At 40.5% G+C, this 27,489-nt stretch overlaps 1 protein-coding gene across 1 annotated transcript; it reads left to right on the top strand.

Moving 5' to 3' along the window:
- Nucleotides 1-320: 320 nt before the first annotated feature.
- Nucleotides 321-10,982, top strand: c13h5orf22 (chromosome 13 C5orf22 homolog). The gene is made up of 10 exons (XM_071910079.2): nucleotides 321-443; nucleotides 1,660-1,805; nucleotides 2,823-2,972; nucleotides 3,290-3,423; nucleotides 5,258-5,607; nucleotides 5,972-6,034; nucleotides 6,936-7,057; nucleotides 7,380-7,446; nucleotides 8,201-8,340; nucleotides 10,501-10,982. Exons 1-10 carry the CDS (start codon nucleotides 375-377, stop codon nucleotides 10,655-10,657), a joined length of 1,398 nt encoding a protein of 465 aa, XP_071766180.1. The 5' UTR covers nucleotides 321-374; the 3' UTR covers nucleotides 10,658-10,982.
- Nucleotides 10,983-27,489: the final 16,507 nt, after the last annotated feature.

Raw genomic sequence — 27,489 nt, 5'->3', positions numbered from 1 at the left:
TACCTTTGCAGAAACTGACATCTCAACCATCTGGTAGAGGTTGCTAGTTCAAAGGTTGTTTGGTGAGTCAAAAAACAAAACATTGTTTGTTGCTACTAATGTCCAGGAGTATTAAAAAAAAAAAAAAGCAAAACATTTTTTGTTGTTTATTTCTTTGTGAGACCATTAAAGGGTTGTATGCAGAAAACAACGAATTTGCACAGCCAGTCCAAGGAGGTTTTATGGTGAGCCCGTCCCCTCTCCCCCTCTCTGACGTCACATAAAACGAACCAATCACAAGGTGGCACCCTTTGACCTTTTCCCTCTGCCAGGAAGAGATACATGTTTTGGTTGTTATATTGTTCGGAGTCTACGGGACGTTACCGTTTGTTAGAATGACTAGTGTGCAGGTGAAGAGGCTGTACTCGGATCTACCAGTCTGGATTGTTGAGGATCACCACGATGTGAGCCTGTTTGCTAGCTAGCAAGCTTCCAACTTATTGTGGTTGTGAATACATATAGCTCCACTCTGTTCGCAAAATCAACTTAGTGAGACTGCTAGATTATTAAGTTTAGCTATGTGCCTTTGTTTTTTCCTTAAATTACTCTAGAACATAATTACACATACCAGTACTTAAAGCTAAGTACCCCCAGGCTATTTGTATTTAACCAGCAATATAAATGTTATGGGAGCAACCCCGATACGTTCCGTTCTCTTCTGTAAGGCGAGAACGTTTCAAAACTCCATTGAAAAATCTGGTAATTAAATGTGGCCTTGCTTATCGGCAAGGTACATACCACTCAAAATATGACTCAATGCGTTCATCTGAATCCGCAGGATTGCCTCTTCAATTCGGCACACACATAATTCATCAAGCAGTTCTTGTTTTAATACAATCTTTACTTTTAGAATTGTTATGACTGTTCGGTACCGCCCACCAAGGTTACGGGTTAATATAGAACCTCCTTGGTTTGATGGGAGGAAACTACGGGAATAACCCTAGCCAATTCGAAGTTGAACTAAGCATTTAAGTGCCACGTTTTTTAATGTAGTCTGGGATAACATTTTCTCCATAGTAACTGAACTGTCTATGACCCACAGCGTCCAAACATTTTCCTATGAAGAATATTAAAGGTCAACTAAAACATCAACTTGGCAAACAGGCTCTTTGAGATAGCTAGTACTTTCACCTGTCTCTCCAGCATGTAGTGTACTATATTAGGGCTGCACAACTAGTCATGTATAATCGTATATCAGGATTTAGAACATTGTGATTAATCGGTCATCTGCAGCATACTGCTTATTGGTTTTCATTTACATCAACTATTCCCTCTCCAGCATACACAGCTATAGCAGAGACAGTAGAGCCGCACATGTTTTTGGCAGGAGAAACCAGTAGGCTAGAGCTTGAACTTTAAGTAGTGAATAAAATCAGTGATGATAGACAGACAAATCCGTCCTCCGTGTATAAACACAAAATTGATTTGGTGGCCAAAAATGGATCACCGTCTGTCATTTGGAAACATTTAGTTTGCAAACTTTGGGTGCAATCACACCTACAGTCTGTTAACTGTGGTCCAGCCCATAGTGGAAAAGTTGACTTTGTTGTATTTTTTCAAAAGTCAGATGGATCAAAGAACTTATAACAAACTGTCTATGCCACTGTGTTTCTCTACCAGGTGGTGTGTCATATCTATCGTGCCATAGCATCTAGATACCTCCCATTGAAGAACATTAAGATGGTTCATTTGGACTCCCATCCTGATCTGCTTATCCCCATCAACATGTCTGCTGACACAGTCTTCGATAAGGATGCACTGTTGAGGTACGTTTTGCTTGAAGCACACAGAATGTTACAGCCCAGCTAGACTTACTCTGTGCCTTTTTCGCACTCTGGTCCAAAAGGCTGTGTTAGTTTAATCACCCATCTGTGGCTGATTCATGTCTTTGTACAAAGTCTTCATAATTGGTCCCAGCTGAGGACCATGTGAGCAGATGATGGCTACTGTAAAAACAGGGGAAAGATGAGACACCGGAATATTTTTCTTTTCAGCAAGGCTTTACTCAGTAGAATTTAATTATCATTTTGTCATCAAGTGTAAAATCTGTACTTCGTCTCTTTTCTTTGTTTCTCAATTTCTTATTTTCATATTGTCTTCTTGCATAGACAGTGTTTTCTTACAGGAGTTCAAAACAACAAAAATAAAATACATATTCTTATTTTCATTTCCACTTTCCATTCATTCACATATTCACTTGTCCATGTAAACATGGAAAGCATGCACTGGAAAACTCTGCTCTCACAATCATCTTTTCTACTCTCGAGTTCTGAGACTGAAGGCATATGTAAGAGACAAATTTTATATAGGTCCAAAATCAACAAACTTTAATTTTAATATATAGCTCTTAATATATATGCAGTGGCAACTTTATTGTTACACTTCCATGTTTAGGCAAACCTAAAGCTCCTCCAGACAGTGAGTTGTGTGACTGTGACTCAGTATATCAACCATGCAGACAAGGTGGAGAGGTTCATTTACCGTTTGACTAAATGTTAGAATTGACAAGATGGACATCTTAAGTGACATTGAACGTGGTATGATGGTACCTTCCGTCATTTTTGACCCATCATATGCACAATCACATCATCATAATGCATTTGATGTTTGTCTTCTAAAACATTACGACCCAAAAAGTTTGTATTTAATGTTTTTGTGAATTTACTACAAGCTATGGAACACACCATATACTCATTCTCTTTATTTCCCCATTGAAATAAACACCACATTTAATGGTTAATGAAAAGTCGCTGAAATGACTGCATTGTGTATTATGTTTTCAGTGAGTTGAGTATAGAAAACTGGATAATGCCCATGGTGTATGCTGGCCATGTGTCCTGTGTGGCCTGGCTGCATCCATACTGGGCCCAGCAGATCAGAGAGGGTGAGCACAGCATGACTGTAGGAAAAGACTCATCTACCTCCACCATCAGGTAACACACACACACACACGCACACACACACGCACACACACACGTAAGTCATGCTTCTTTGTGAAATCATTGGTCAGAAGAAAAATAACATGGTTTGCTTCATTCAATGGTTATCTTACTGAATTTATTGCTATTCTTGCTCATTTTATGTCACCAACTCCATCCCTTATCTTATTGGTCTGCCTGACTGCTCCTCTCTCTCTCTCTCTCTCCCCCCCCCTCTCTCGCCCCCTCCCTCCCTCTCTCTCTCTCTCTCCCTCCCTCCCTCTGTTTCGGTCTCTCTCTGTTTCTGTCTATCTCCCTCCCTCCATCCCCAGGGTGACCAGTACAGACGACTATTTCCTCAGTGATGGCCTGTATGTTCCTGAGGAGCAGCTGGAGAACTCTAAACCTCTCAGACTGAATGTGGTCAAAGTCAATCCTGTGAAACCAAGCCACAGGACATTTACAGGTATGTAAAGCACTTAGACTTAAATGGTCTTTTCCACCCTGTTTTCAAAAAATAAAATAGGGGCATCCCTAGTTATATCACTTCAATGATCTTCAGCATGAGACAGTACTCCACCACTGAAAATTACATCAAAATACATTAATATTTGCCCATCCGTTGCCTAAAAAGGGATTGTAGAAGAGCCAAACAGAAGTGGAACAGTCCATTACCAACATATGGAGGACTTATGACTATCCTATAAAAAAAAATGGGAAAAAAATTCTGGAAAAAGTTGTATCAAGGCAATTCCTATATTTAGAATGTAATATATCTGAAAAAATTCAGTCTGGTTTTCGTCAGCAGCACAACACTGAAACTGCCCTTGCCAACATTGTGAATTATATCCTGATGGATGCTGATGTTGAGTTGCATCACCTTTTGTCCAATCCTTGAAGCTCAAATGGCAAATTCCTGAATTGTTACAATCCACAGGTACTTACGGCACACACGTGACATTAGTAAAACTTTACTCTTCCATAGTACAAAATGACCATAATATTCTTGTGGGGCTTTCAAAAACTCATTTGACGGTCCATAATGTGAGAGTTTAAATTTTATTGAAATATGAGCTGCTTGGTGGATCACTTGTAAGATCACCTGTGGGTCCTAACGATTCAGAAAAGCTAACATTTTTTCTGTAACCAGTCTTCTCTCCTTCATCTCCATCTCTCCTTCATGACTCAAGGTTTAAACCTCCTTCTTTAAATATTTTTTCTTGCTTTATACAGACAGTTACAGTATAGAGAGACAGGAAAGATGGAAAGATTCTTTAACCTTTTCCTCTTCTTTATCTCCAACTTTCATGACTGAAGGTTTAAACCTCCTTTAAGCTTCTCCTCTCCATCTCTATCTCTCCCTCATGGCTGAAGGTCTAAACCTCCTTCCTTAAGGTTCTCTCAATCTCCTCCATGACTGAAATTGATTCAACAGGTAAATCAATAAGGGATCAGTGCTTTCACTTGGATTCACCTGATTAGTGTATTTCATGGAAAGAGCATGTCAATGTAAACTGGTTTGTAGAGAGGAAGACAGGAGAAGCTGGAGCTGTTTTTCATATATTTCATATTTATTAATCCACATTTAAGTAAGCAATCAATACTGTTACTAACATCTGTAAATGACAACTGTAAGTAAAGCCATACGTATTAGCAAGGTCCCCACGGGTCCTTGAAATCCTTGAAAGTTTATGAATTTGAGAAAAAAAATCAAAGCCTTGAAAGTTTTTGAAAATAGATATAAATAGACATGGGTCATTGAAAGTGCTTGAATTTATATATTTGTGTTAGAGAAGGCAAGAGACCACATAGTCTGCCATCACTGTAACACAGTTGAGAAGTGTTCACACATTCAAGCCTCTCTCTCTTTTTAATTGTCTGTGAGCTTCTGTAAAGCCTGCTAGTTCTCATTATAAAAATTCTCAGTGTTGTAACAGTAATTAACCTTGATCCGTGTCTCAAACTATGCCGTGTTGGGTCCTTGAATTTGAGGGAATTGGGCCTGGAAGGTCCTTGAAAAGTCCTTGAATTTGATGTTTAAGAAGATGTGGGAACCCTGGTCTTAGTAATCCATACTCTTTCCCATATTTCTCATACAGTCGGCTCAACGTGTTGAAATTGTTGCCTGCATATGTTTATATAACCCCACCACAATTAATCATATTCTGTTTTTATTATTATTTTTTTGGGTTTTATAATTTTTGTTTTTGTTATGACTTTTACTGCTGCAATGACCCAATTCCCAACAATGTTTCATCTTATGTTATCCCATCTTATGCTATTCTGCCATTTGATTTCAGAAAGAAAAACAGAGGAGGACACGGCAAAGTGTGAAGCCAAGAAGCCCAGGACAGAGTGTCAGGGAGCTGGGGAATCCAGCCGCCCTCAGCCCCTCTCAGACACTACTGACACACTGCAACCAGCAGAGGGCAGCAATGACAACAAGACGGCAAAAGAGGAAGAACAGGGCAGGAAAGCAACAGGCCTGGGGAATGATGATGATGATGATGATAGTGGTGATGATGAAGGATCAACTAATTATGTTGTAAAGAGGATATTCTCAGTTGTCAGTGAGACAGAGCCATACATCTTGGACATTGATTTGGATTTCTTTTCCTGTAAGAACCCCTTCAAGGAATTGTACACACAGGTATATGTCTCTTCTGTTTATCTCATGCTTATCTTCCAGCTCTGTGGCTGGTTCATAAAGCTGGTTTGATCACTTTGATCCATTATTAACCACATACATATTTAGCCAATCATCTACTCCACACTGCCTTTGTGTAATAAGGCAAGAAAGATGCAAGATACAAGGGCTCTAGTTCCTTACCTGATCATCCCATATGGCTGAAAACACTTTAAATTAAAGCCGGGACCACAATAATCGTGTCAGTTCACATGCAAAACATTGTCCAAATACACACAGAGTTCACTGTAGGTTGAACGTTTTAAGTATTTGTAAAATCTGGTTTCATGAATTGACCTGGGCTCCATGTTGTCTCTATGTGGTCAAGGAAGAATATGCCATCCTCAAAGAGCTCTACAGCTTCAGAAGACCCAGCCCAAATGCTGATGAGGTGAGAGAGCGCGACACCTGATAATCATACAAGTTATATCCTGGAACTGATCGCAGATGCACTGAAACAACACAAAATACATGCATGGATCCCATAGTCCAAAGGTATTTAAACCAAATCCAAGATATGTTTCAGAAAGACACATTTTAAACCTTGACTTTGTATATTGTACATTTGGAATAGTAGGGAAGGACAGTATGGAATATGTGATTCCCCTATGGATGTAATTTGAGTCCCGTTTCAGAGGTTTTAAATGGTATATATGAATAACCACCCTCTCATATCACTACATAGGAAAATAAAGAGGGTGCGCTTTTACACAATTTTACAGGGAAAACCTTGTTAATGCAGGTGATGACTTTTTTTTATTATCTTTGAACACTCGGGAATTGGACTCAGATGCCTACCATACGGAAAACATTTAAAGACTCTAATACCCACAATGCCTTGCAATCAGATAACTCAGTGCATTCTTTGTCACGCTGTGGTAATCTGTTCATTGCAGCTAGCAGCTATATTTCAGTACTACATAGCGTACGTGGCAGTGGTATAAAATGCCTTATATCTCAAAAAACTAATAAGCATTATGTAGGAGCACATGTACTGTAATAAGAATTTGAGCTGCTGTGGGTCTGTACAGATTCTCTACTTATTTTTTTTTTTTTTTTTTAACCATTTCATGACGATATCATACATTTTATATAGTAATAAATTACATGAATTTCTGGGAAAAAGTGGTTGTTTTAATCTTAGCCTGCTGGGCCAGTGAAAATATACTAGGGGCAAGTGGAAGTGTGACCTACTGGTCTAAACCAGAATCCAAAATTTCTTAACATTGAGTGCTGGTGTTTATTTTATTTTGGCTAACTTTAGACCTGTGTGTGTGTGTGTGTGTGTCCAGGAGGAGCTTAGTGAATGTGCGGATCATCGTATCCATCAGTTAGAGGACCTGGAGGCGGCATTTGCTGATCTGTTGGAAGATGATGGAGAAGAGACCATTACGCGCTGGGCCAACAACCCTGGGTAATGTTCATGTGGACTGGAGAATTTTATTCAATATCGCGTGAAATATCGCAATATTCGATAATATCGAATATCGGCCCAAGCCTAGTTTAGAGCTTGACATTTATGCTTGAACCCAAATTTGGTTGGGTCAAGTCAGGTCACATTTCTTATTTTATTATTCAGGTTAAATATATTGTACATTTCAGGCTTTAGTCTGCATAAAAGTATTGTACTTCCTGGCCTTGACTTGTTTTTGGTGCTGATTTGTCATTTGTGTGTGTGTGCGTGTGAGAGAGAGAGAGAGAGAGAGTATCTTACTAATTTTTACATGTGGTTTCAGGATGGCTTCGCTAGCCCAACTGGTTTCCAGTTTGAAGTCAAGAAACCAATCCCCTGACTATGAGATGGTAATAATAATACTAGTATTATAATATACTAATATTCTGCTATTACTACAACAATAATAATAATGAGATCTCTTCTTATTTTTGGAGGAAACTCCATGCTAAGTGTCAGAAAGAATCCATACTGCTACATACTAGAGATGTCCTATCTGGATTTATGGGGCTAAAGCGATTGCCAATCTCATGTAAGCAGAATCAGCCAATATTGATATTGATCCTCATCTATGGAGCAGATTTTTAGAACTTTCACCAACACTGGAGGAATCATTTAAGGAAATTTTAGGACAGAGAGAGATACAGCCAAGTGTCATCAGCATATTAGGGAAAGGCAAGCAATAGGCCAATTATTTATGCAATTTCCAAATTGAGGCTGCAATGTTTTCATCAGAGGGAAAGGTTGAGACAACTTCCTAAACAAGGTATTCTGCAGCCAATCTGCAGATGATGCTACACATAAAAAAAGTGTCCTTATACTCAAAACAGAGCAAATCTAAAACATTAAAGGTGCTGGATATAGCATTAAACATCAATATATCATGTCAAATTAATTGTGACACTTTGGTATAAATGAAGCTTGCAGTACACATAAGTCATGTCCGCCACATCCGCTGCTCGGTAGCTGATATGTCTTTCCCTTTTCTTTTCTGTGCTTCCCTCCTCACTCTATCCAACCCTTTCATCTCCTACCCTCCTCCTTCAACCCTTTTTCTCTCCCCATCTATCCTCTTCTCTCTCTCTTGCTCTCTGTCTCTCTCAGGTCCATCAGGCTGGGTTAACCTGTGACTACTCTGAGCTTCCTCACCACATCAGCACTGAGGACGAGATTGACAGACTGATCTCAGCAGTACAACTCATTCTAAAGGCCCTGCCCAAACCTACACTGGTTACTGTTTCCAGGTAAATAAAACTCTCACACACACACCACACACACATGCACACGCGTGCGCACACACACACACGTTTGGCTTGCTACACATATGAGGACCTGCCACTAACTACATTCTCTGTTGGTTCCACGCTCCCCCCTTCTCAGGGACAAGGCTGTTTGGTTATGGGAGTGCACAAAATGCTAATGTTAGCATATTAGCCAGTTAGCTGGCTATAATCACATTTTTAACCACTTAGCCATTTCTTTAAGAACCACAATACACTGGCTCTGTACATCATCTTTTTAAATAACTATATTCAGATTAACTAACAGATAATATATGATACACCACTGCAACATATTTAGCTAACATTACAGTTAATCAAATGATAGCTACATATTCCTTCACTTTCCTTGCCATGCTAGCTAGCAAGCAAACTATAGACTATAGTCATTTCAGTTACAGATGGATAATGTGAAAACGATGTGTCTGTCTGTCTACAAGTTAAATTCACTTGAACACAATGTTTTATCACTCACATTGGCTTGAAAATAAGACCTAGTGTCTAGTTTCTTCTTCCCCAACATTTTCACACCTGGCAGCTCCGCGACTCAGATGAACTAAAACTCTCTGTACTTGTCATTTAATTGTGCATTTGTGTAATGTGGTCCGGCTTCCCGGTTGGATGGAGTTTTCCATTTTTAAGCACTGTGATTGGTCTGAAGGTCCAAACACTGCCCAGCCTGCAAACTTTGGTGTAAAAAAAAAAAATCGAACCAGTTGTGTAAGAAGTTTTTGCGTGTCTAAAATTAGAATTAGGATTAAGTTTAGGTTAGGCTAAATGTAAGGTTAAAGGATAAGGCTGGTGTTTTTTAATGCACTACTTACCGTCAACAAATCCTATGAAAATAACAAAATCAACAATGTGTTTGCTCTACTCCCATTACTTTCCGACTTCCCAAGTTCCCTTTTTAGTCTTCAAACCGGAAGTCATTGGCTCCAACTGTAAGCTAAAAACCTTTAAATACAATGGAGTTCTATGGCTTCTGAGACATGGCTTTATTGGGCATCAGCTACATGGACGAGACTTGTTAGTAAAACAAATTCATTGTTGATTTTGTTATTTTCATAGGATTTGTTGACGGTAAGAAATGCATTAAAAAACACCAGCCTTATCCTTTAAAGGATAACACTAGTGTAACACAGTCAGAAGCTGCTATTGTCTGTTCTACTGCAGCTTTGCCCTACTTCCCAGAAGTCATAGGCTCCCATTGTTTTCAAAAAATACATTTAAATAGTAATTACTACTTTATTAGTTTGGAACGCAGCTACAGCCCTAAGGCAAACACTCTGTACTTGTTTGTTGTCATCTAGTTTAAAACCAAAGTATCTACAAATGACAATGATCCACTTTTCAAATTCAAATGTTGTGATTGGTCAGGTGTAATGGAGGCCCTTGATATACCACACCAGGGCCATATGCATAAAACTCTGTGTAGATGCAAAACTAAAAATCAGTGTATGAATAAAAGGGGAATTATGCGTACACAGTCTTTTTGTCAAATTCATAAAACCCTGCGTACATGTGTTCACGCGCGATTTATCATTATGAATCACCACTTGCACAATTAGCCATAAATGGATGTCAACACGCCCCTGTTTAAACTGATTTAGACATAAATGCCAATCATCATCATGGAAAATCAGAGTCATTCTCTCATTAGCCCTAAGGTTCACATGTACACTTTCAAACCTTGCGCAGTTGTTGCATCATTGTCAAATTTCCTAGCCTTTAATAAGAAAATAATGCCGGTTTCTACATCATTTCACACAGACACAGTATAATTTTATGTCCGGGTTAATGTATTCTTGACAATGCAAGACACAGCGGAAGTAACTTCACCAATGCCGCCATCCTTGGCTTGTGTCTTCATGTGCTGTTGAGCCATTAAAGTTTAGATTGGATCAACTTGTAATGATGATTGAGAATCTTGTGTGCCTCTCTGTGCATTTGCTTTTGTCTGTGTGTGTGTGTGTATGTGTATGTGTATGTATGTATGTGTGTTTAGAGTCTAGCTCAAAGACTAATCTCAGAGCCACAGATCACACCTTGTAGAAAGTGTAGTAGTAGAGTAGATAGACAGGTCTAATAATTCCATAATTTAACTATGTGTTTTTTTTTTTCCAGGTCCAGTCTAGATGAATACTGCCCAGCAGAGCAGGTGAATTCGATCCAAAACAGAGTACTGGCTATACTGGAGAGCCTGTATGGAGCATTGGACTTACACAAGGACTATGACAACACCAGCACAGAGGCTGAGGGCAGCCAACCACAGGCCTCCTGACACACACACACACACTTGGACACTGACACACACATCTAGACACATATCACTGTTGGACTTGATGGAGATCCTGTTTGAATGACATAAAAATAAAATCATACTCCCATATACACACATGTAACATTCACACACACACTCCACCTACTGCAGACATGTTTGGATTAAACTTGAAATACATGTGTATGTCAGTTGAACATGTTTTGAGGTGGTTTGTCTTGTGTACTGTAGGAAATGCTTAACATTTGAAACAGCTATGGTAGAAGTTCTCCATCCTGCATCTATCCTGTATTAGCACTGCAGAAGACACTGTGGACATTCAATTTTAGAATGTGGAAAGTAAATGGGCTTATTTGAACAAAACTAGTGTTTCTGAACCATTCTTTGAACTTTCTGAAGACAAGAGAACAAAGTTCCATTTTTCCAGGTAACTCCTCTTGGGTAAGACGCTTAAAGCTGCACTAGTCCAAATTTTAGTGTAAAAATTCAGCTGTCTTTATCAGTCTAAATCACAAAGTGTGCCTGCAACAGCAAAGAGTGTCCCATCCGCACTAATTGTGACTGTGTCAAGTTATTTGCCAAATTAAATTCTGCTGTCAGTGTGGTCACTGGTGGAAAAGCATGAAGTGACGAATTGAAAAGTTAAATCCAAAAGTGTCTCCTAAACAGCAGTGAGTGAGCGTTCCGTCCAGAGAAAGCTGGGCTCACCAACAATGGCTAAACCTCTTCGCCATGTCCACCAAAAACTAAGAAGACGTAGTGTACTGATGTCACCTTAAAGGTGTAAACATGCAAAAATTGCCTGCCCTCTAGCGGTACTGGATAGACAGTCACGGACGAGAATCATGTGGAGCCAACCCACTCTTTTGACTCATCGTTCACCGGAAGTCTTCCCTCTCTCACTGCACACAATGGCCAACTGAATCGAAAAAGAAAGAGTCAATTGAACAAATCTTTTCACCGAGTCACTACAGATCTGACTCTTAAGAGCCGAACTGTCAGTGTTACACCAACGTAAGGAGAGCTACTCTTCTTCTATGCTTCTTCTCTGTGTGGCGAGCCCTCAACGGGGCTAGATAGAGGCTAGTTAAATAGCTAATGCTAGCGTGCTAACAAACAGGCGGGAGAAAAAAGAACCGTACACACGAGTGTGCTACTTACGATTTATAGTTTTATATTTTCGAGTTAGAACATATTACCAGTCTAAACGTTGTTTGTTCTAAATAAAGTTACCATTTTAAGCTAGTTAAATAGCTAACACTAGCTTGCTAACAAACACAGGTGGGAGAAAAAAGAACCGTACACTCAAGTGTTTTAATCTACTTCTTAACTTCTAATTTTAACTTCTATCTTGCTACTTCCAGTTTATAGTTTTATATTTTCGAGTTAGCTAACTCTAACATATTACCAGTTTGTGTTTGTTCTAAATAAAGTTACCATTTTAAGCTAGATAGAGGCTAGTTAAATGAGAAGGACGTAACTGCGGGCTTGCGGGACGCGTGGGTCTGGCTGAACGTTTGTTTGATTGACACGTGACCCCGCCCATGTTTAGCACGTCACCGTCCTGTGAGCCCGCAGTTGCGCAGTCAGAGATCCTGCTGCACCATTGAAGAAGTAAGAACTTGCTGGAGTTAAAATGGAGGTAAGTAGAATACTGCTACGTGTAAGACTATGAATTTCAACGATTATTAATAATGTAAACTATAGTCAAGTATTCTAGAGAAAAGCACAGCCTTAAGTTTTTTAAAAGCAGCGTCCAAAGATTACCACCTGCCAAACGCCGGAAAAACAACACTAAGAGTGTAACAGCCCCGCAACACTGAATTTTCATTCCTGCCGGGAATCGAACACGGGTTTCCCGATTGAGAGTCTTCAGTCTAACTCCCTGCGGCGCACCTTCACCCACTTGACCCATAAAGTGGTGAACAGAGCGACCGACCGACCGACAGTGCGATCCATAGAGCCCCTGCTCTTGCGGGGCTAAAAATCTCTTTGGTGGGTAAATCAATAAGGGTTAGCCTATCTGCTGCACTTGGTGGTAACTTTTTGAGACGCTAACATTTGAATGCCTCGGTAAATAATACAGTGTTTTGTCTTTGCCTGTTGTCAAACTTTGAAACTCAAAACAAAATTGAATTCTATTGCACTTCATGATGAATAATATACTTTTAAGTTAGTTTTACAGTAACACATAGTACCTGATTCTATGCACAAAATGGCAGTGAAAATGGGTAGCGTGACCTGTTTCTATGAGAAATGTAAATTAATTATTTAGGCCAGTCAAAATTATTCTCGGTGGCTAAATTATGTTAGTTTACCAGCCCTTGGCAGGTGAGCAAAAATTCAGTTCTGCCATTAGGAAAAAAAGTTCATAGTCCAAAGTCCAATTAATGTGGAAGTCATAATTACGGCTTTATCATATCCAGACACAGGATCTGGATAAAACGATAAAATTCAGATATTCTAAGTCTTTTATGGGATACAATTTCAAGTTAACCTGGAATTCTAAACTGCTGTGATTGGTTGCTTGTGAATGTGCGTTGCACCAGTAGGCGTACATAAAAATAACAATCCCAATCCCACCTACGCCATTCCCATCAAATACTGTTTCTCTCCCCAACTGATATCCCATTCCCGTGTTATGTGCCACCCCAATATCCTATTTCAACAGGAAATACATAACATTAAGGAAAAAAGATGCTCTCAAAATACAGTTTCATTGTGACTTAACATTTTAGAGAAATTGCTGACTCAATATACAAATATTTCCTCTTCTTCAGTTTCACACATTATGGTATAGTTGATTTTTATCTTCATTTTCCCATGAGGGAACAACAGGCTAGGTTTTCTTTTTCTCTATTGTAGATTGATTATGTTCTAGATGATCATCACCAGGACAATGAGCTAATCATCAAAGATAAAACTTGCCTTACCAGAGACAACTTCAAAACCTTAGGAATGTGCAGGGATATGGATGCAATGAGTTTTCTTAATTCTAACTTCATGCAATTGGGAAATGGAGCTTCATAAAATGTAGCTGATGTTTAAACTTTAATGTGTTTACAGTTTGGAAATGCCTGCTTGCGCCTCGTTCAGGAGATGACAGATACAGGTAAGTTTTTAAAGTTTTGAAATGGACTGAAGCATGTCTTACACACTTCATTCTTTTGACAGGGGAAATCTGTTCACATAGTGGACCTATTTGTGCCCCCAACATGGCTCCCACCATTGAGCTGCGACCCTGTCCTCTCACTTCCAGTTAGTACATTTTCATACAGGATGTTTGCTTGATTTTAAAAAAAAAAAAAGTAAAGAGGAGAATGTCCAATTAAAATTACAATATTAATTGGACATTTTCTTCAGGTCAACCCTCATGAAAAGGGTTAGGGTTATTTTTTATTATCCTCATTACCAAGGTGTGAGATGTACGCCAAGGTATATTTGGAGGGCATTAATAATGCATCTAATACTTGACAGTTGAGACTATTCAAGAACACCGGTTGAGTAGTCTTCCCAGTTGTGCAAACTCGGCTTGAATTGCTCTAATGGTGTGTGCTTGAAGATGGCTTTGTGGAACGCCATCATCCTGCTGTTCAGTTTTTCACATATGACCTTTTCTCATCTCCACTTACAGGACTATTGACTTGCTACAGACTGATGGAATCCGCGGTTTGGCATCTGAGACTGAAATCAAGGTGATTTTCTCTAAAAAGTGCACTGTGTAGATTTGATAGTGGAATTCTATCAGTAAAAGTACAAAAATGATTAGATGCATCAGAAAAAGAGTAACCGCATCTGGTAACTGCCCCCGGACCCCCCGAGAGGGTTGGTGTTCTCAGTGTCTATCAGAGGTGTGACCAAGTCAACTTTGCTTGAGTCCCAAGTCACTCTCATGTCTAAATGTAGATTATCAAGTCAAGTCCATGTCAAGTCCATGCCATTAATGTCAAATCTCAAGTCAAGTCTCAAGTCTAAATGTAGAACAGCAAGTCAAGTCGGAACAAATCAAGAGTCCAATATCAATTTAATATCTTAAAGAAAACTAAATATCTAGGACTTTTCAATCCAGTATAATTTTAATAGGATAAAGACATTGTAATCACATCATGAGTTTGATTCCTATAAATTCAACCAAAACAGAATTTAAATTCAGTTGTCTGGTGGAACAACTCTCATAACTTTAAATCTAAGCCATTAACACATACAAACGGCATATAAAACGGCTTGGCCGCATATGAAGGTCCTGAATGTCAGAAGCTGTGGTTGATAATTAAAGCTCAAAGTTTAGTATTTTTTTCTGAACTGCCCCTCAGGCCTATTTACTTCTAATTTCGAAGTTATAAAACTCTAGCAAAGAACTACAATTAACATGAAATGTAAAAGCTGAATGACACTTTCTTTCAATTCAAACAACTTCTAAATCATAGGCCTATGTGAACCTTGCAAAATTAGTTTAAACCTGCCCCCGGTGTGTGGATGTGGGGATGTGCATTTTTTTGGTCCTTCACACAGGTGTCACAGTCTCACAGATCTCTGGTAAAAAGTTAGGTTCAAAAGTTGTTGCATTTGCAAAAGATCAGCTTGGAGTGTGTGTGTGTGTGTGTGTGTGTCCGCCTGTCTCTCCTGTCGCTCCTTTGGCCGCAATATCTGCATCAATGCTCTTTATCTCTGCCATCTTCTCTTTATGGCCCCGTCTGAGTGTGTTGGACTTGGAGATGAGCTGGACCATCAGACTGCCAGCACTGCCCTCTGCCTGCTCTGCAAACCTGTCTGCGTCTCTGGCCAGGCTTTCAGACACCTTGAGCATGGTTTTCCTTTTCTTTTTCAGTCCCTCGAGGTGGTCCTGGACAGCTTTCCTCTTCTGGCCCTGTGCATCTGACTCTTTTTTCATTTTCTCTTGGTCAAGATGAGCTCTGTACCTTGACCTGGCTGATGCTGCAGAGCTGAGGAGCTCCTTTGTCAGAGGGACCTTGGTAACTCCTCCATGTAGGGTGACATAGTCACAGACAAGTCTCTGTGCGACAAAAGTGTCCTCGTGCATGTTGCATGTCTCCACTTCTTTATTAATAGAGAAGCCTCTCTCGACAGTAGCTTGTCCATGAGACAACAGGAGAAGTTTCTAGCAGAAACTCCAGAGCTCAGGGTAGGGCTGGCTGAGGACGCCATGCAAGAAAACGCCCAGCCTCGTCTGCATGGGTTGGAAGAAGAGAAACTGTTCAGTTCTCGCCTCCAGAGAAAGGAACTGTCCAAACTGTTGGACGATCACATCACCTGTTGTAAGAGTGACAGAAAAAAGTATATATTAAATATAATTAGGGATGGCTCGATACCACTTTTTCATGTCCGATACGGATACTGATACCGCAACCTTGAGTATCTGCCGATACCGATACCAATCCGATACCGTCTTTTTCCCTCTCTTAAACACCTAAGCTGTTAATAATACATTTGTCTGGATGCACTTTGCTTAACCTAGCCATCTCAACATCATGCTCAAACTGTGAAACAAATATTCTGAATACATAGCCCACAACATGACTCAGTTATGCAATACTGCTGCTTCTTTTTATTTAAACTTTTTCACACACAGAAACTTTTAGCAGCATTTTTGATTGATCAGCACCATTCAAACATTCAAAATGAAATTTAAAGTGCAACTTTGTGCAAAAGTTTAAATCTGAGTATTTAGAATAACAAAGGAATTATAATTCCAGTGTAAAATACTGGATATAACTCACCACTCAATGTAGCCTATACCTTAATGACATAGCAAAAAACAAGTTGCAATGTAGACCATAACTATAATTTAACATAAAAATAATAGCATCTCCAGTATAAAATGTACAGTGGAACACAGTATGGTAGACATGGCATCTTAAGACACTCACAACTGAAACTCTAGGCTATTACACCTGATATCAAGCCAGCTGCATTGAAAAAAAATAAATATCTAAGGGTAGACAGTGCAAGCTCTAAAGTTTCTTTCACATGTAACCTCTGGGGTTGAACTGTAAAACACCTGTATAAAACTAAACATTAGAATGAATACAATTCCAGTATGAAAAGATAGTTGCAATATAAACTAAAATCTTTGGTTCAAGTTTTCCCCTAAGATGATAAGACATAGCAGTAGCTGCCTGACCTTTAAAAACTGTCACAAAAACCACTGGCTCATCTTTTTTACAGTCCTTATGTGACTTAAGTTTGTTCACTTTAACATGAGGGGCAGATTCTTCTTTAGAAAGATTAGCATTTCAGCCTTCTCAGCTGTCAGCCTGCTCCTCCTTTCATCGATAATAATGGAGGCTGTGCTGAAGAGCCTCTCGCTCTCCACACTTGTTGAAGATGCACAGAGAAATTTAGTTGCTGTGACCGCCAGGGAGGGCAGTCTAGGTTGGTTGACTTTCCAGTACAGCAGTGGATTGTCCGAATGCCAAATAGTTGGCTCGCTGAGGTAGGTCTGCACTTCAATGCGTGCACTTGTGGTGGTTGACTCAGGACCAGCAGGTTCTACTGTGCTTTCCTCCAGGATTTCATCAAAAACGCTTCCAAGTCTGCTCTTGCTTGCAGCCTCCACCCGTGGAGTCTTCTTTGCTGGCTCTGAGGCTGCTGATTCAGATGAGGTCCCCTCTGCTGGTTCTGAGGCTTCTGATGTGGTCCTCCTCAACACTTCTTCCATTTTCCTTACCTCTGCCATTAATGCATCCTTTGCATGTCTTGAGGTTTCTGCATTTGTAAAGTACCTGGAATGATAAAAATACACATATGTACATTTTAAATTAGCCTACCCTTAATATCAAGTGATTAATCCCATTCTGAAGGCTGATGCTTGATATGAAATATTGAAATAGATGTGCAAAAGTAAAAATTCCACACACACACTGACAGGTGTGGGATTTGTGTGTGTAAATCTCTTAACAGAGACCCCACATACCTGTCTTTATATCTTGGATCCAGTAGCGTTGCAACTGAGTATAATGGCTCAGATTCCATGTCTCTGAAACGTCTGTTCACAGCCTCAAGGAGGGTGCCTTTCAACTTCTTAATTCCCTCGTCGGCCTCGTTTTCTCGAGTGAGAATGCGTTTAAGGACACTGACAATGGGGATGACATCAGATTGCAGATGCAGATGAAGAGCTTGCTTACCTCCCTTGTCAACTCCTCAAAAGGGGCTAGAGCTGCGACGGTCTTTTCCAGTACCCCCCACTGGTTTGCAGTCAATGTGGCTGGCAGGTTGTACTCCGCTGTATATGCACACAGGGCCCGTTTCTGTGCAATGAGGCTCTCGATCATGTAATATGTACTGTTCCACCTCGTTCGTACATCTTGTTGCAGACGCTTGGTCGGCATATTCAGCTCCACTTGAATATCCTCCAAGCGTGAATACGCAAGTGGCGAGTGCTTGAAGTGACCCACAATTTTTCTGCCAATAGCCAGTGCATCACTTACACTATGCTGTGATAGCAGTCCCTCGTTCACAGTAAGTTGCAGGGTATGCGCGAAGCATCCCAAACTGGCAACTCCAAGGCGATCCATTGCTTTTATTACGTTACTGGCATTGTCCCTTAAAATGACATGGACTTTCCTCTTCTCAATTTTCCATGCATTTAACATCTCCTCCATTGCTGTAGCGATGGACTCTCCTGTGTGTGAGCCACGAAACTGCTTAGCCTGCAGCATTGCTTTTTGCAAAGTAAAACTTGAGTCTATCCACTGTGCTGTCAGACTTAGTAATGACATTTGACACACGTCTGAGCTCCAGATGTCAGTTGTGAAACTAAACATGGCAACGTTTTCCAAGCATTTCAAAATGAATTCGCACACTTCCTTGTACTTATTTGAGATAGCCGTTTCGGAGATGAAATGCCAGTTTGGCAACGTGTAGTGAGGCTCCAAATGTTCGATTAAGCGTCGAAAACCCACATTTTCAACAACAGAAAGGGGTTGGTCATTCAGCACAATGAATTCAGCGACTTTCTCCGTTATCAGCTTTGCTTTGTTGCTGTCTGGAGGGAGTTTCTCACGCTTCTAAATTGTTTCCAGCAATGTTTGTTATTGCGGCACACTTTTCTTCTTGGCACTCGTTGCCTGTATAAATTCGGCATACTCCTTTCCATGATGCTTCTGCAAGTGTTTAATCAAGTTCGTGGTGTTGAAGTTTCCAACGCTGCTGCCACAGCTCGAAACACTCACATTGCATAAATTGCACTTGGCTGTTTTGCTTTTTTCTTCCTTGAGCTTAAAATAACTCCACACAGCTGACATGATGACAGCGCTGCTAACAGGTCTCACTCACGTTCTAGCTACTGTTCACGTGACACATGCTGCTCATCTGTGTTACTCGTGTCGTGATACATCTCTCTTTACTGCATGTCGTTTTTTTGTCGTTAGTTTAGTTAAGCATTTACGTGATAGTTTAGGCTAATGGATCGTATCGGATTATACTTTGTTTTTTTTTCGATATCGATCCTGTGATTTTGGCCAGTATCGGACCGATACCGATACTGAGTATCGGATCGGCGCATCCCTAAATATAATTAACAATCATATTGCATATGTACTTTTTACTACTGTGTTTTGTTTGTGAGTTGTTTCAATGGTTCCTTGCTTGTGAACACTTTTATAGATACTGACTCTGACTCTGAACACTGAATTTCAAAAGTATACTCTCTGGATTTGATTTAAAAATAATATTATAATAATGTACCCGCAGAGATGCCTCCTGCTAACTGTTTGTCTTGTAGAAACCTTTGCACTAGACACTTCATCTTGCCCTGGCACCAGTCTGGATCAGAGTATATGATGGCTGGATTGAGGGAGGTCATCTGACGCACAGTCAGATATTTCAAGGGGCTCTTCTCCTGAACCTTCCTCAGAATGCTTGATAAACTATCAATGCATTCCATTCTGAACTCAAGGACAGAAAGCTCTCCTATGCTGGGTTTAGTCTGCTGCTGGAGTTCCTGGCAAGGAGGGTGGAGAGAATAACTTTTTATTGCTGCCACAGATATGATTCCATTATCAGCATCCAGATCATAATTGGTTATTCCCACAATTCCTTTATAACAGCCTCTGCTCCAATGCCAATGTTGACATCCATTGGGCGGACCCTTGATGTCTTGCCAGTGACGTCAAGCTGGACTGTTCGCAAAGCTGTAATGTCATGGAGAAGTTTTCTCTTGATGAATCGCCTCAGCAAACTCTGCAAACAGAAAAATAATACACATTATTATTACTTCGGTATGGAAATAAGTTATCAGTTCTCATAAGCGTTGCAGCAATAGTGCTATAGGCTATCCATTAGTGAATGTACAAAATCATTGAATTCAAGTGCAGTGATAACAAGATAATCATCACCTTCAGCAGCTCAGCCAGGTCGTTAGCAATAAATGGCATCGCAGGCTCATCAGTTTGGTATTTTGTGAGAAATGATGCCATGTTACAGCTTGCCATTAGCTAATCATAAAATCTATCCTATAAATCAAATACTCAATGTCATGTCACTATTAAATAGTCCAAGGTGATATCTTATATATAGGTTACAGCTACTAGGGCTGTCACTTTTTCCAAAAATCAAGTTTGAACAAATACAAAGTAAAATAGAATTGATTGAACAAGTATGTTATCAAAATCCTCTATTATAACATCCCCCGCATCCTCATGCCTTTTCATAATCGCAAACAATACCAAAACACTTATTAATGTAATTTAAACTTGATTAAAAATAATGAAACAAAGAGATTAGCCTAATATATATGCTTATATTTCATGCATAGATGTATCCACTTATCAAATTAATTAATTAATTAATTAATTAATTAATTAAATAAATAAAAAACGTTCTGATACTCCAGTCCACCACTTTTGCATGGCCCATGAATTGAGAATGTGCTAGCTAGTTCCGAATCAGGAAACATGCACCTAAAGGTCTCTTCAATTCCCTCATCAGAATTATAGGAGAGGTGTCCCGAGACAGTGTTTAGGACCCATATCACTTCAGCTCTGAGGGTGGGCGTTGATCCACAATATGTTCTCAGGTCCACTGCTGGCACGGATGCTGATGTCGAGGTTGCTGATGTTGAGGCAGTGCTAGCCGCGGAGGTGCTTGCTGTCAGCGATGAGCAGAACTACGCAATGCCCAGAGTAGACGTCTGCTGGCGGGCTCTTGCAAATGACTTGTGCTTGTCACTCTTCATATGCAACTCCAACGCCATGATCCCCATCATCCCTAGTTTAAATGTTTTGCGGCATAAAATACATCGGGCTTCATGGATGTTTTCTGGTGCCGGTACCCCAGTGGGGTTTCCCATTGAGGTAGCTAACTCGCTAACTGGCAGCTACATATCTGCGCAGGTGGGCAACAACGGTAAAGCTGAACTCCTAACTCGCATGAACTTGTGCACGCACATTTCATTCTCGCACCAAGACGTGACATCATAGCTACTGTAGCTCCCGGTAGCCCCACAAGCACATAAAGTCTTCGAATCCAAAACATTTGACATATTTCATATTATTTAATCTCCTGACAGACCCACAAAATATTTAAGACCTATGAAAATTAAATTTAAGACTTTTTAATACCTTTTAAGGCCTTTTATTGAGAATTGTGAATTTAAGACTTTTTAAGACTCCGCAGACACGCTGGTTTTGCTTGCTTTTCAGCAACTAAATTGTCAAATTTTGATACAATTGTGCTACGGGAAATGGGTGCATATTTGTTGTCAACAACAGACATGAAATCGCGAAAATGCTCATTCTCAACCAGGTTAAGCGGCAAGTTGCATCCAACCACTAGGTGACGCAGAATTGCTGCAGTGATGGCCAGGGGCGGAGCTAGACTCTCAGCACAGAGGGGGCGGAGCATTCTCGAGGGGCCCTTCTGATAAAGTCATTTTAAAATTCACAACTGTAAAATAGCTGATATATCCTATCCTATCCTATCCTATCCATAAACACAAATTGTCACTTATTGAGCCACGCAAGCCAATGTCTAAGAAAACATACAGTGAAGCCAGAGCCACTTTGTCAGACAAGCTTGTTCTGAAGAACAAAAAAAGAAAACAGGTTGCCAGTCGCGTTCAAATGTTTCAACACTGAGGACAGCACGCGGTTCAGCACCACAGCGACACCACCACACAGACAGTGACAGCCTGTCGCGGTGGGGCTGAACGCCGACAGGCCAGGTGCACTGTCTAAGTACCATGTCTTTCTTACACGGGAATAACATAAACATAAAATAGACAGCGGTCTACAACACTATACAGTACAAGGCCTATTCAAATATAAAATAGACACGGCGGTCTATAACACTATACAAGGCATATTCAAATACAAAATAGACACGGCAGTCTATAACACTATACAAGGCCTATTCAAATACAAAGTAGACAGTAACACCACAGGCAGTGACACAGATAGGTTGAAGTTGTTGAACAACAGATTAATCTAACATTCTGACTGATTTCTTCATAACTAAAATTTAAGTTAATAAAGACTAATTATGGATGTTTCACTCACCAATTGTTGTCCCTGCTCAGCCTGCTGTAGTTTAGTGTAGTCCATTTGTGTAACATCCTCCATAGAACAAAATAATCCGAACAGGTTAACAAACTCATCCACAACTTCTTCTGGCTTGGAGATGTCTTCTGAGTAGAAACGTGCGAGCTCCAGCATTTTTTCTTCAGCATCAGGGCACTCAAAGCACTTTGGGTTGAGTACCGTGAACAGTTTGGCCATTACTTTGAAGTCGGAAAATCGATTACAAGTAGTAGTAGCAGTACAAGTAGTAATTACAAAAACACTGTCGACACGTGCTTTATGACGTATGCCGATCGGCTGGTCTCACACAGCCAGCGGCTGGCTCACAGCTCCAAAAACAACATGACACATTCACGGACACACGTAAATTAGGCTATAATAAAAAAAGTAGCTCAGTAGGGGGGCCCCTACTGAGCGTGGGCCCTGGGGCAGTCGCCCCCTCTGCCCCTGTGATCACTCCGCTACTGGTGAGGGTCTCTTGACGGGGGTGCCTATGACTATAGAGCTCCACAGTGCGGGGTTGGATATAGTCGGCAATGCTGGGCTGCTGCATGTCACTGTACCTGCCACTCTTCAGGTACTCCTCGTATCTGTAAGTCAAATGAAATGTCAAACTTGTTGAGTTGCCTCTCTAAAATGGGAAAAAAGGAACACCTTTTAACAATTAAGCACAGTGTCACAGTGTCACTCACTGCAATTACTGACTGACAGTGACAATGCTAAAAACTGTCACTGTGTGTATAAAATTAAATTAATAGGTATACAATTAATATATAATATTATATATTTTATATATACATATATATATATATATATATATATATAAATTAGATTATGTTAATTAATCTAACTTTAATGCCAATCATGACAGTCTACTGTTCAAAGTGGGAGAGATCTTTAGAAGTCAAATATTTTGTTAGGGGTACTATACCAACCCCAACTCCAAATGACAATGAGTTGGACTATTCTAGCACCTTTGAAACTGTATTGTGCCAGGGAAATTAAATTGACAGCCTTGATGTGGTACCATGGAGCGAGCTCTTTGAATGGAGCACTAAGTGCCTATTTTACCTACCGCTCCGGGTGGCTTTTTTTCAGGTGTCGAACGAAATTCGACGTGGTAGAAACCACGTCCGACACCCTGGTGTTATAGTATTTGCAAGCTGTAAACCGCTTGTCACTCTCTATCTTAAAGTCTTTATATGCAAACACTACAACACGGGGCATTGCTGCTGCCATTTTGGTGAACGCTGTTGCAAGCGTACTACTAATATATTAAACTACAATCATTCAAACACGCAAGACCCCTGGTCCCAGTACAAAGCTGCTATATGTCTTTATTTTTATGCGTTGTATCTTGTTTTATTTTAATGTGTGTAAAATCCAGTTTATACTAGGGCTGGGGCGACTATTCGACGTAATCGATGTAATCGATTACGAAAATACGTCGATTTCCATAACGTGCGTCGGCGCGTCGCAATGAAGTAAGATGGCTGCGCCCGGTCAAAGCATGGATTCCCCCGCAGAACAAGTTGCAGCTAAAAACCTCGCCCACGATCATCTAAAGTGTGGGAGTATTTTAGACAGAGACCCAACAATGTGGTGCTCTGTAAACTCTGCAAATTGGAAATGGCTTATCACAGCAGTACAACTGCTATGCACGAACACTTGAAGCGAAAGCATCCTGGAGCGCTTTGTCAAGACGGCAGCAAGACAGCACCGTAAGTCCTGTTTACTTTTTGTCCCCACCCAAGCATGATATATTAGGATTATCAACACGCGGAACGTGTTTCTGTTAGTAGTAGTCACTTAAAATTGATTTTCTAAATGTTTCTTCATCGCCCCCATGTTAAAAGTAATTTCTGCACCGCTGCTAACGTAACGTTACACCATGCGTCATCTAACGTTGTTATTCGGCCGTTTTATATTTTCAGTTTACTTTAACGGCCATGTATGAGTGAGAAAATGGCTTAAACTAACGTTACAGACCGTTGTTACAGTCTGTGGCTGTTGTTACAGTCTGTAAATCGTTTCAATTATTTTCCTTCCCCCACACTGATGCAAAAATACATTTGCCAGTGATTATCTTAACTGCATATTACTCCAGCGATGAAATAAATCCATGTCATAACCATTTTCAGTTTTAAGTCAAGTACTTAAGTAAAAATGCTGATTTCTCCAGTTCAGGGAAAGGGTTGACATACAGTCATTAAATTAATCTTTGTGTCAGAGCAATCCTTTTGAATTTGAGGTCCAGTATTTTTATGATCAGGCATCTGACAAATAGGGTCTATTATTATTATTATTATCATTATTATTATTAATATCATAACACAGCAGTGATGTGGAAATTAGACTCATTTTAAAATATGCCACTATTATCATTATTCTAATGTGCTTTATGTGTCTCTTTTTCAGGATGAGGCAAAGCAGTGTGGAGGACTTTTTCCACAAAAGGAACCCAAATCCATGCACACCCCAGATGGCTGCTGAGCTTTCTGACAGCATCTTACAGATGATCATCAAGGACATGAGACCCCTTGCTGTTGTGGAGGGTCAAGGCTTCCGTGAGATGATCAACGCATTTCACACAGGGTATACACTTCCCTCCAGGCGCCACTTTACGGATTTGATGGAGAAAAAATATGAGGCTACTCTTGAGACAGTGAAAGCCGAACTCAAAAATGTTACATCAAAAATCACACTCACCACAGATGCTTGGACAAGTATTGCCACCGAGGCATACTTAGGAGTCACCTGCCACTTTATTAATCAGGATTGGGAGCTGACTTCATACAGTCTGACCACGATGCCGCTTGAGGAGCGCCACACAGCGGAAAATATTGCTGGCTGGGTGGAAAAGGCAGCAGAGAAGTTTGGTTTCTCTCTTAGTGATGTACTGGCTGTTGTACATGATAATGCTGCCAATGTTGTGGCAGCTCTCAGGATCTTGGAAGAGAAGCATGGAGTTGCTTCACATCGATGTGCTGGCCATACACTTCAGTTGGTGGTCAACCACGCCCTGAAGAAGGATCCCCAGATAAGCAAGACACTTGGGGCTGCAAGGTGCCTTGTAGAACATTTCAGGAGGAGTGAGCTGGCCAGCAGCAAGCTCAAAAACAAACAAAAGCAATGGGGCACAACTGAGCATAAATTGATCCAGGATGTATCCGTAAGATGGAACAGTTCTTACTACATGGTGAGTCGCCTCTTGGAGCAGCGGTGGCCGGTGACTGCAACCCTTTCAGACCCAGAGGTCACACAGCGAGGAAAGCACTACCTGGATCTGAAAAGTGGCCAGTGGACCCTACTGGAGGAACTGGAGCAAGTTCTCAAGCCCTTTGAGCAAGCCACTGTCTTCCTGAGTGGAGAGGCTTATGTTACTGTCTCTGCTCTACCTCCACTGGTAAAGGGCCTCCAGAAGTCCACACAGAAAACATCCTTTGAGTCTGCTCCTGTCAACTCTTTCCAAACAGCTGCAGCACAGGAGATAGCTTCAAGGTGGGAGGGCGAGACCACATTCAGAGAAGATGGTCAAAATGTGTGTGTCATTGCTGCTGCCCTTGGCCCCAGGTTCCGCAAGCTAAAGTTCCTGTCATCAGATGATATCCTAAAAGTGCAAGTCAAACTTCAGACTCTTGCATTTCAAGCCAAAAGAAGTGAGAAGGAACAGCTTCAACAGGCAAGTGTGGACCAGGATGACTCAGCCAGTGCCCAGCCACAAGTTTCAAAGACGAGGCCAATGTCTGTGCTGGACGCATTGCTGGGCTCAGACTCAGAGGGGTACAGCAATGAGGAAGACAATGGCCAGGATGAAGATAGTGTTGACAATGAAATGGTGAGGAATGAGGTACTCATGTATTTTGGTGAACAAGGCATTGCAAGGGATAAGAGCCCACTCCAATGGTGGAAGGAAAATGCAGCAAGGTTCCCCACCCTGGCTATTCTGGCCAAATCATACCTGTCTGTCCCCGCAACATCAACTCCATCTGAACGCCTCTTTTCAGCTGCTGGGAACATTGTGACAAAAAAAAGAGCAAGCCTGACCTCAGCGCATGTAGACATGCTCACATTCCTCCACTGTAATGCCTAACTTTATTCTTACAGTCTCCCCAACTCAGGACACATGGAGACCCATGGCCTAAGAGAGAGAGAAGGAGGGGGAGAGGGAGAGAGAGAAGGAGAGGTGGAGGGGGGAGGAGGAGAGAGAGAGAAGGAGGGAGGGAGGGGGAGAGAGAAGAGGAGGGAGGAGGAGAGAGAGAAGGAGGGAGGGAGGGAGGGGAGAGAGAGAAGGAGAGGGGGAGAGAGATTGCTTGGGTGTGTGTTAGTGTTACTGAGATTTGATTCAGATTGCACTAGTTTTAGTTATTCCTGTTAGAAAAAAGTTAACTGTTGCTCGAATTGCACTAATTTTACTATAAGATGAGGGGGAGGGAGAGAGAGAGAGAAGGAGAGGTAGAGGGAGGGGAGAGAAAGAAGGAGAGGGGGAGAGAGATTGCTTGGGTGTGTGTTAGTGTTACTGAGAGTTGATTAAGAATGCACAAGTTTTAGTTATTCCTGTTAGAAAAATGTTTAAGTGTTACTCAAATTGCACTAATTTTACTGCAAGATGATTTTATGTTGGACTGCTAAACTCGAGGTTGCACAATGTTTTGGTATTCCTCCTGAAAGTGACTTGAATTTTACATTGTTTCATTTATTTTGTTGTTGGATTGCTAAATATTGCACTATTCCTTTTACTTGAATTGAACAAGCTCTTGCTTTAATTTTATTTTGGAGAGATTTTATGTTGGACTGTTTTTAAGAGAAGATGATTGAATAAAATATTGAAATATTAATGAGTAATACGTTTTTGATGTTTATTTTGGGTAAATTAATTGTTATATTAATCAAGTAATAAAAAAATAATCTTTAGAATAATCGATAAATTAGTCGTTAGATTAATCGACTAATCGAAAAAATAATCGTTAGATTAATCGATAAAAAAATAATCGTTAGGTGCAGCCCTAGTTTATACCAATAAATAAGTTTGCATTTCATGATTTGACCGCCTAGCGCAGGTTGTAGATAAGTTATCACATAACATAATAAAAACATAGCACAGCTCAAGTAAATGTTCCACATTGTCACAACGTAACTGGTATGAGCATTTTAAGGTTGTCACAACCTACCAATAACGTAGCAAGTATACATTTGGTAACTTATTAAATGTTCTCTATTGGTAGTATGTGTGTTGTGTAGATAACGTTGTGTATAACGTTGTGACAACCAGAAAAAGTATTTCATTTAGACTTGTGT

Source organism: Centroberyx gerrardi, chromosome 13, assembly GCF_048128805.1.
Source record: "Centroberyx gerrardi isolate f3 chromosome 13, fCenGer3.hap1.cur.20231027, whole genome shotgun sequence".
In the NCBI taxonomy this organism is placed as follows: Eukaryota; Metazoa; Chordata; class Actinopteri; order Beryciformes; family Berycidae; genus Centroberyx; species Centroberyx gerrardi.
This window is presented reverse-complemented; position numbering and strand designations above follow the sequence as displayed.

Excerpts from the sequence above, each read along its gene's own strand:
- c13h5orf22 (XM_071910079.2), top strand. The coding sequence starts at position 375 with ATGACTAGTGTGCAGGTGAAGAGGCTGTACTCGGATCTACCAGTCTGG. Across the intron at positions 444-1,659 it reads TTGTTGAGGATCACCACGAT|GTGGTGTGTCATATCTATCG; the intron begins GTGAGCCTGTTT and ends TTTCTCTACCAG. Across the intron at positions 6,035-6,935 it reads CCAGCCCAAATGCTGATGAG|GAGGAGCTTAGTGAATGTGC; the intron begins GTGAGAGAGCGC and ends GTGTGTGTCCAG.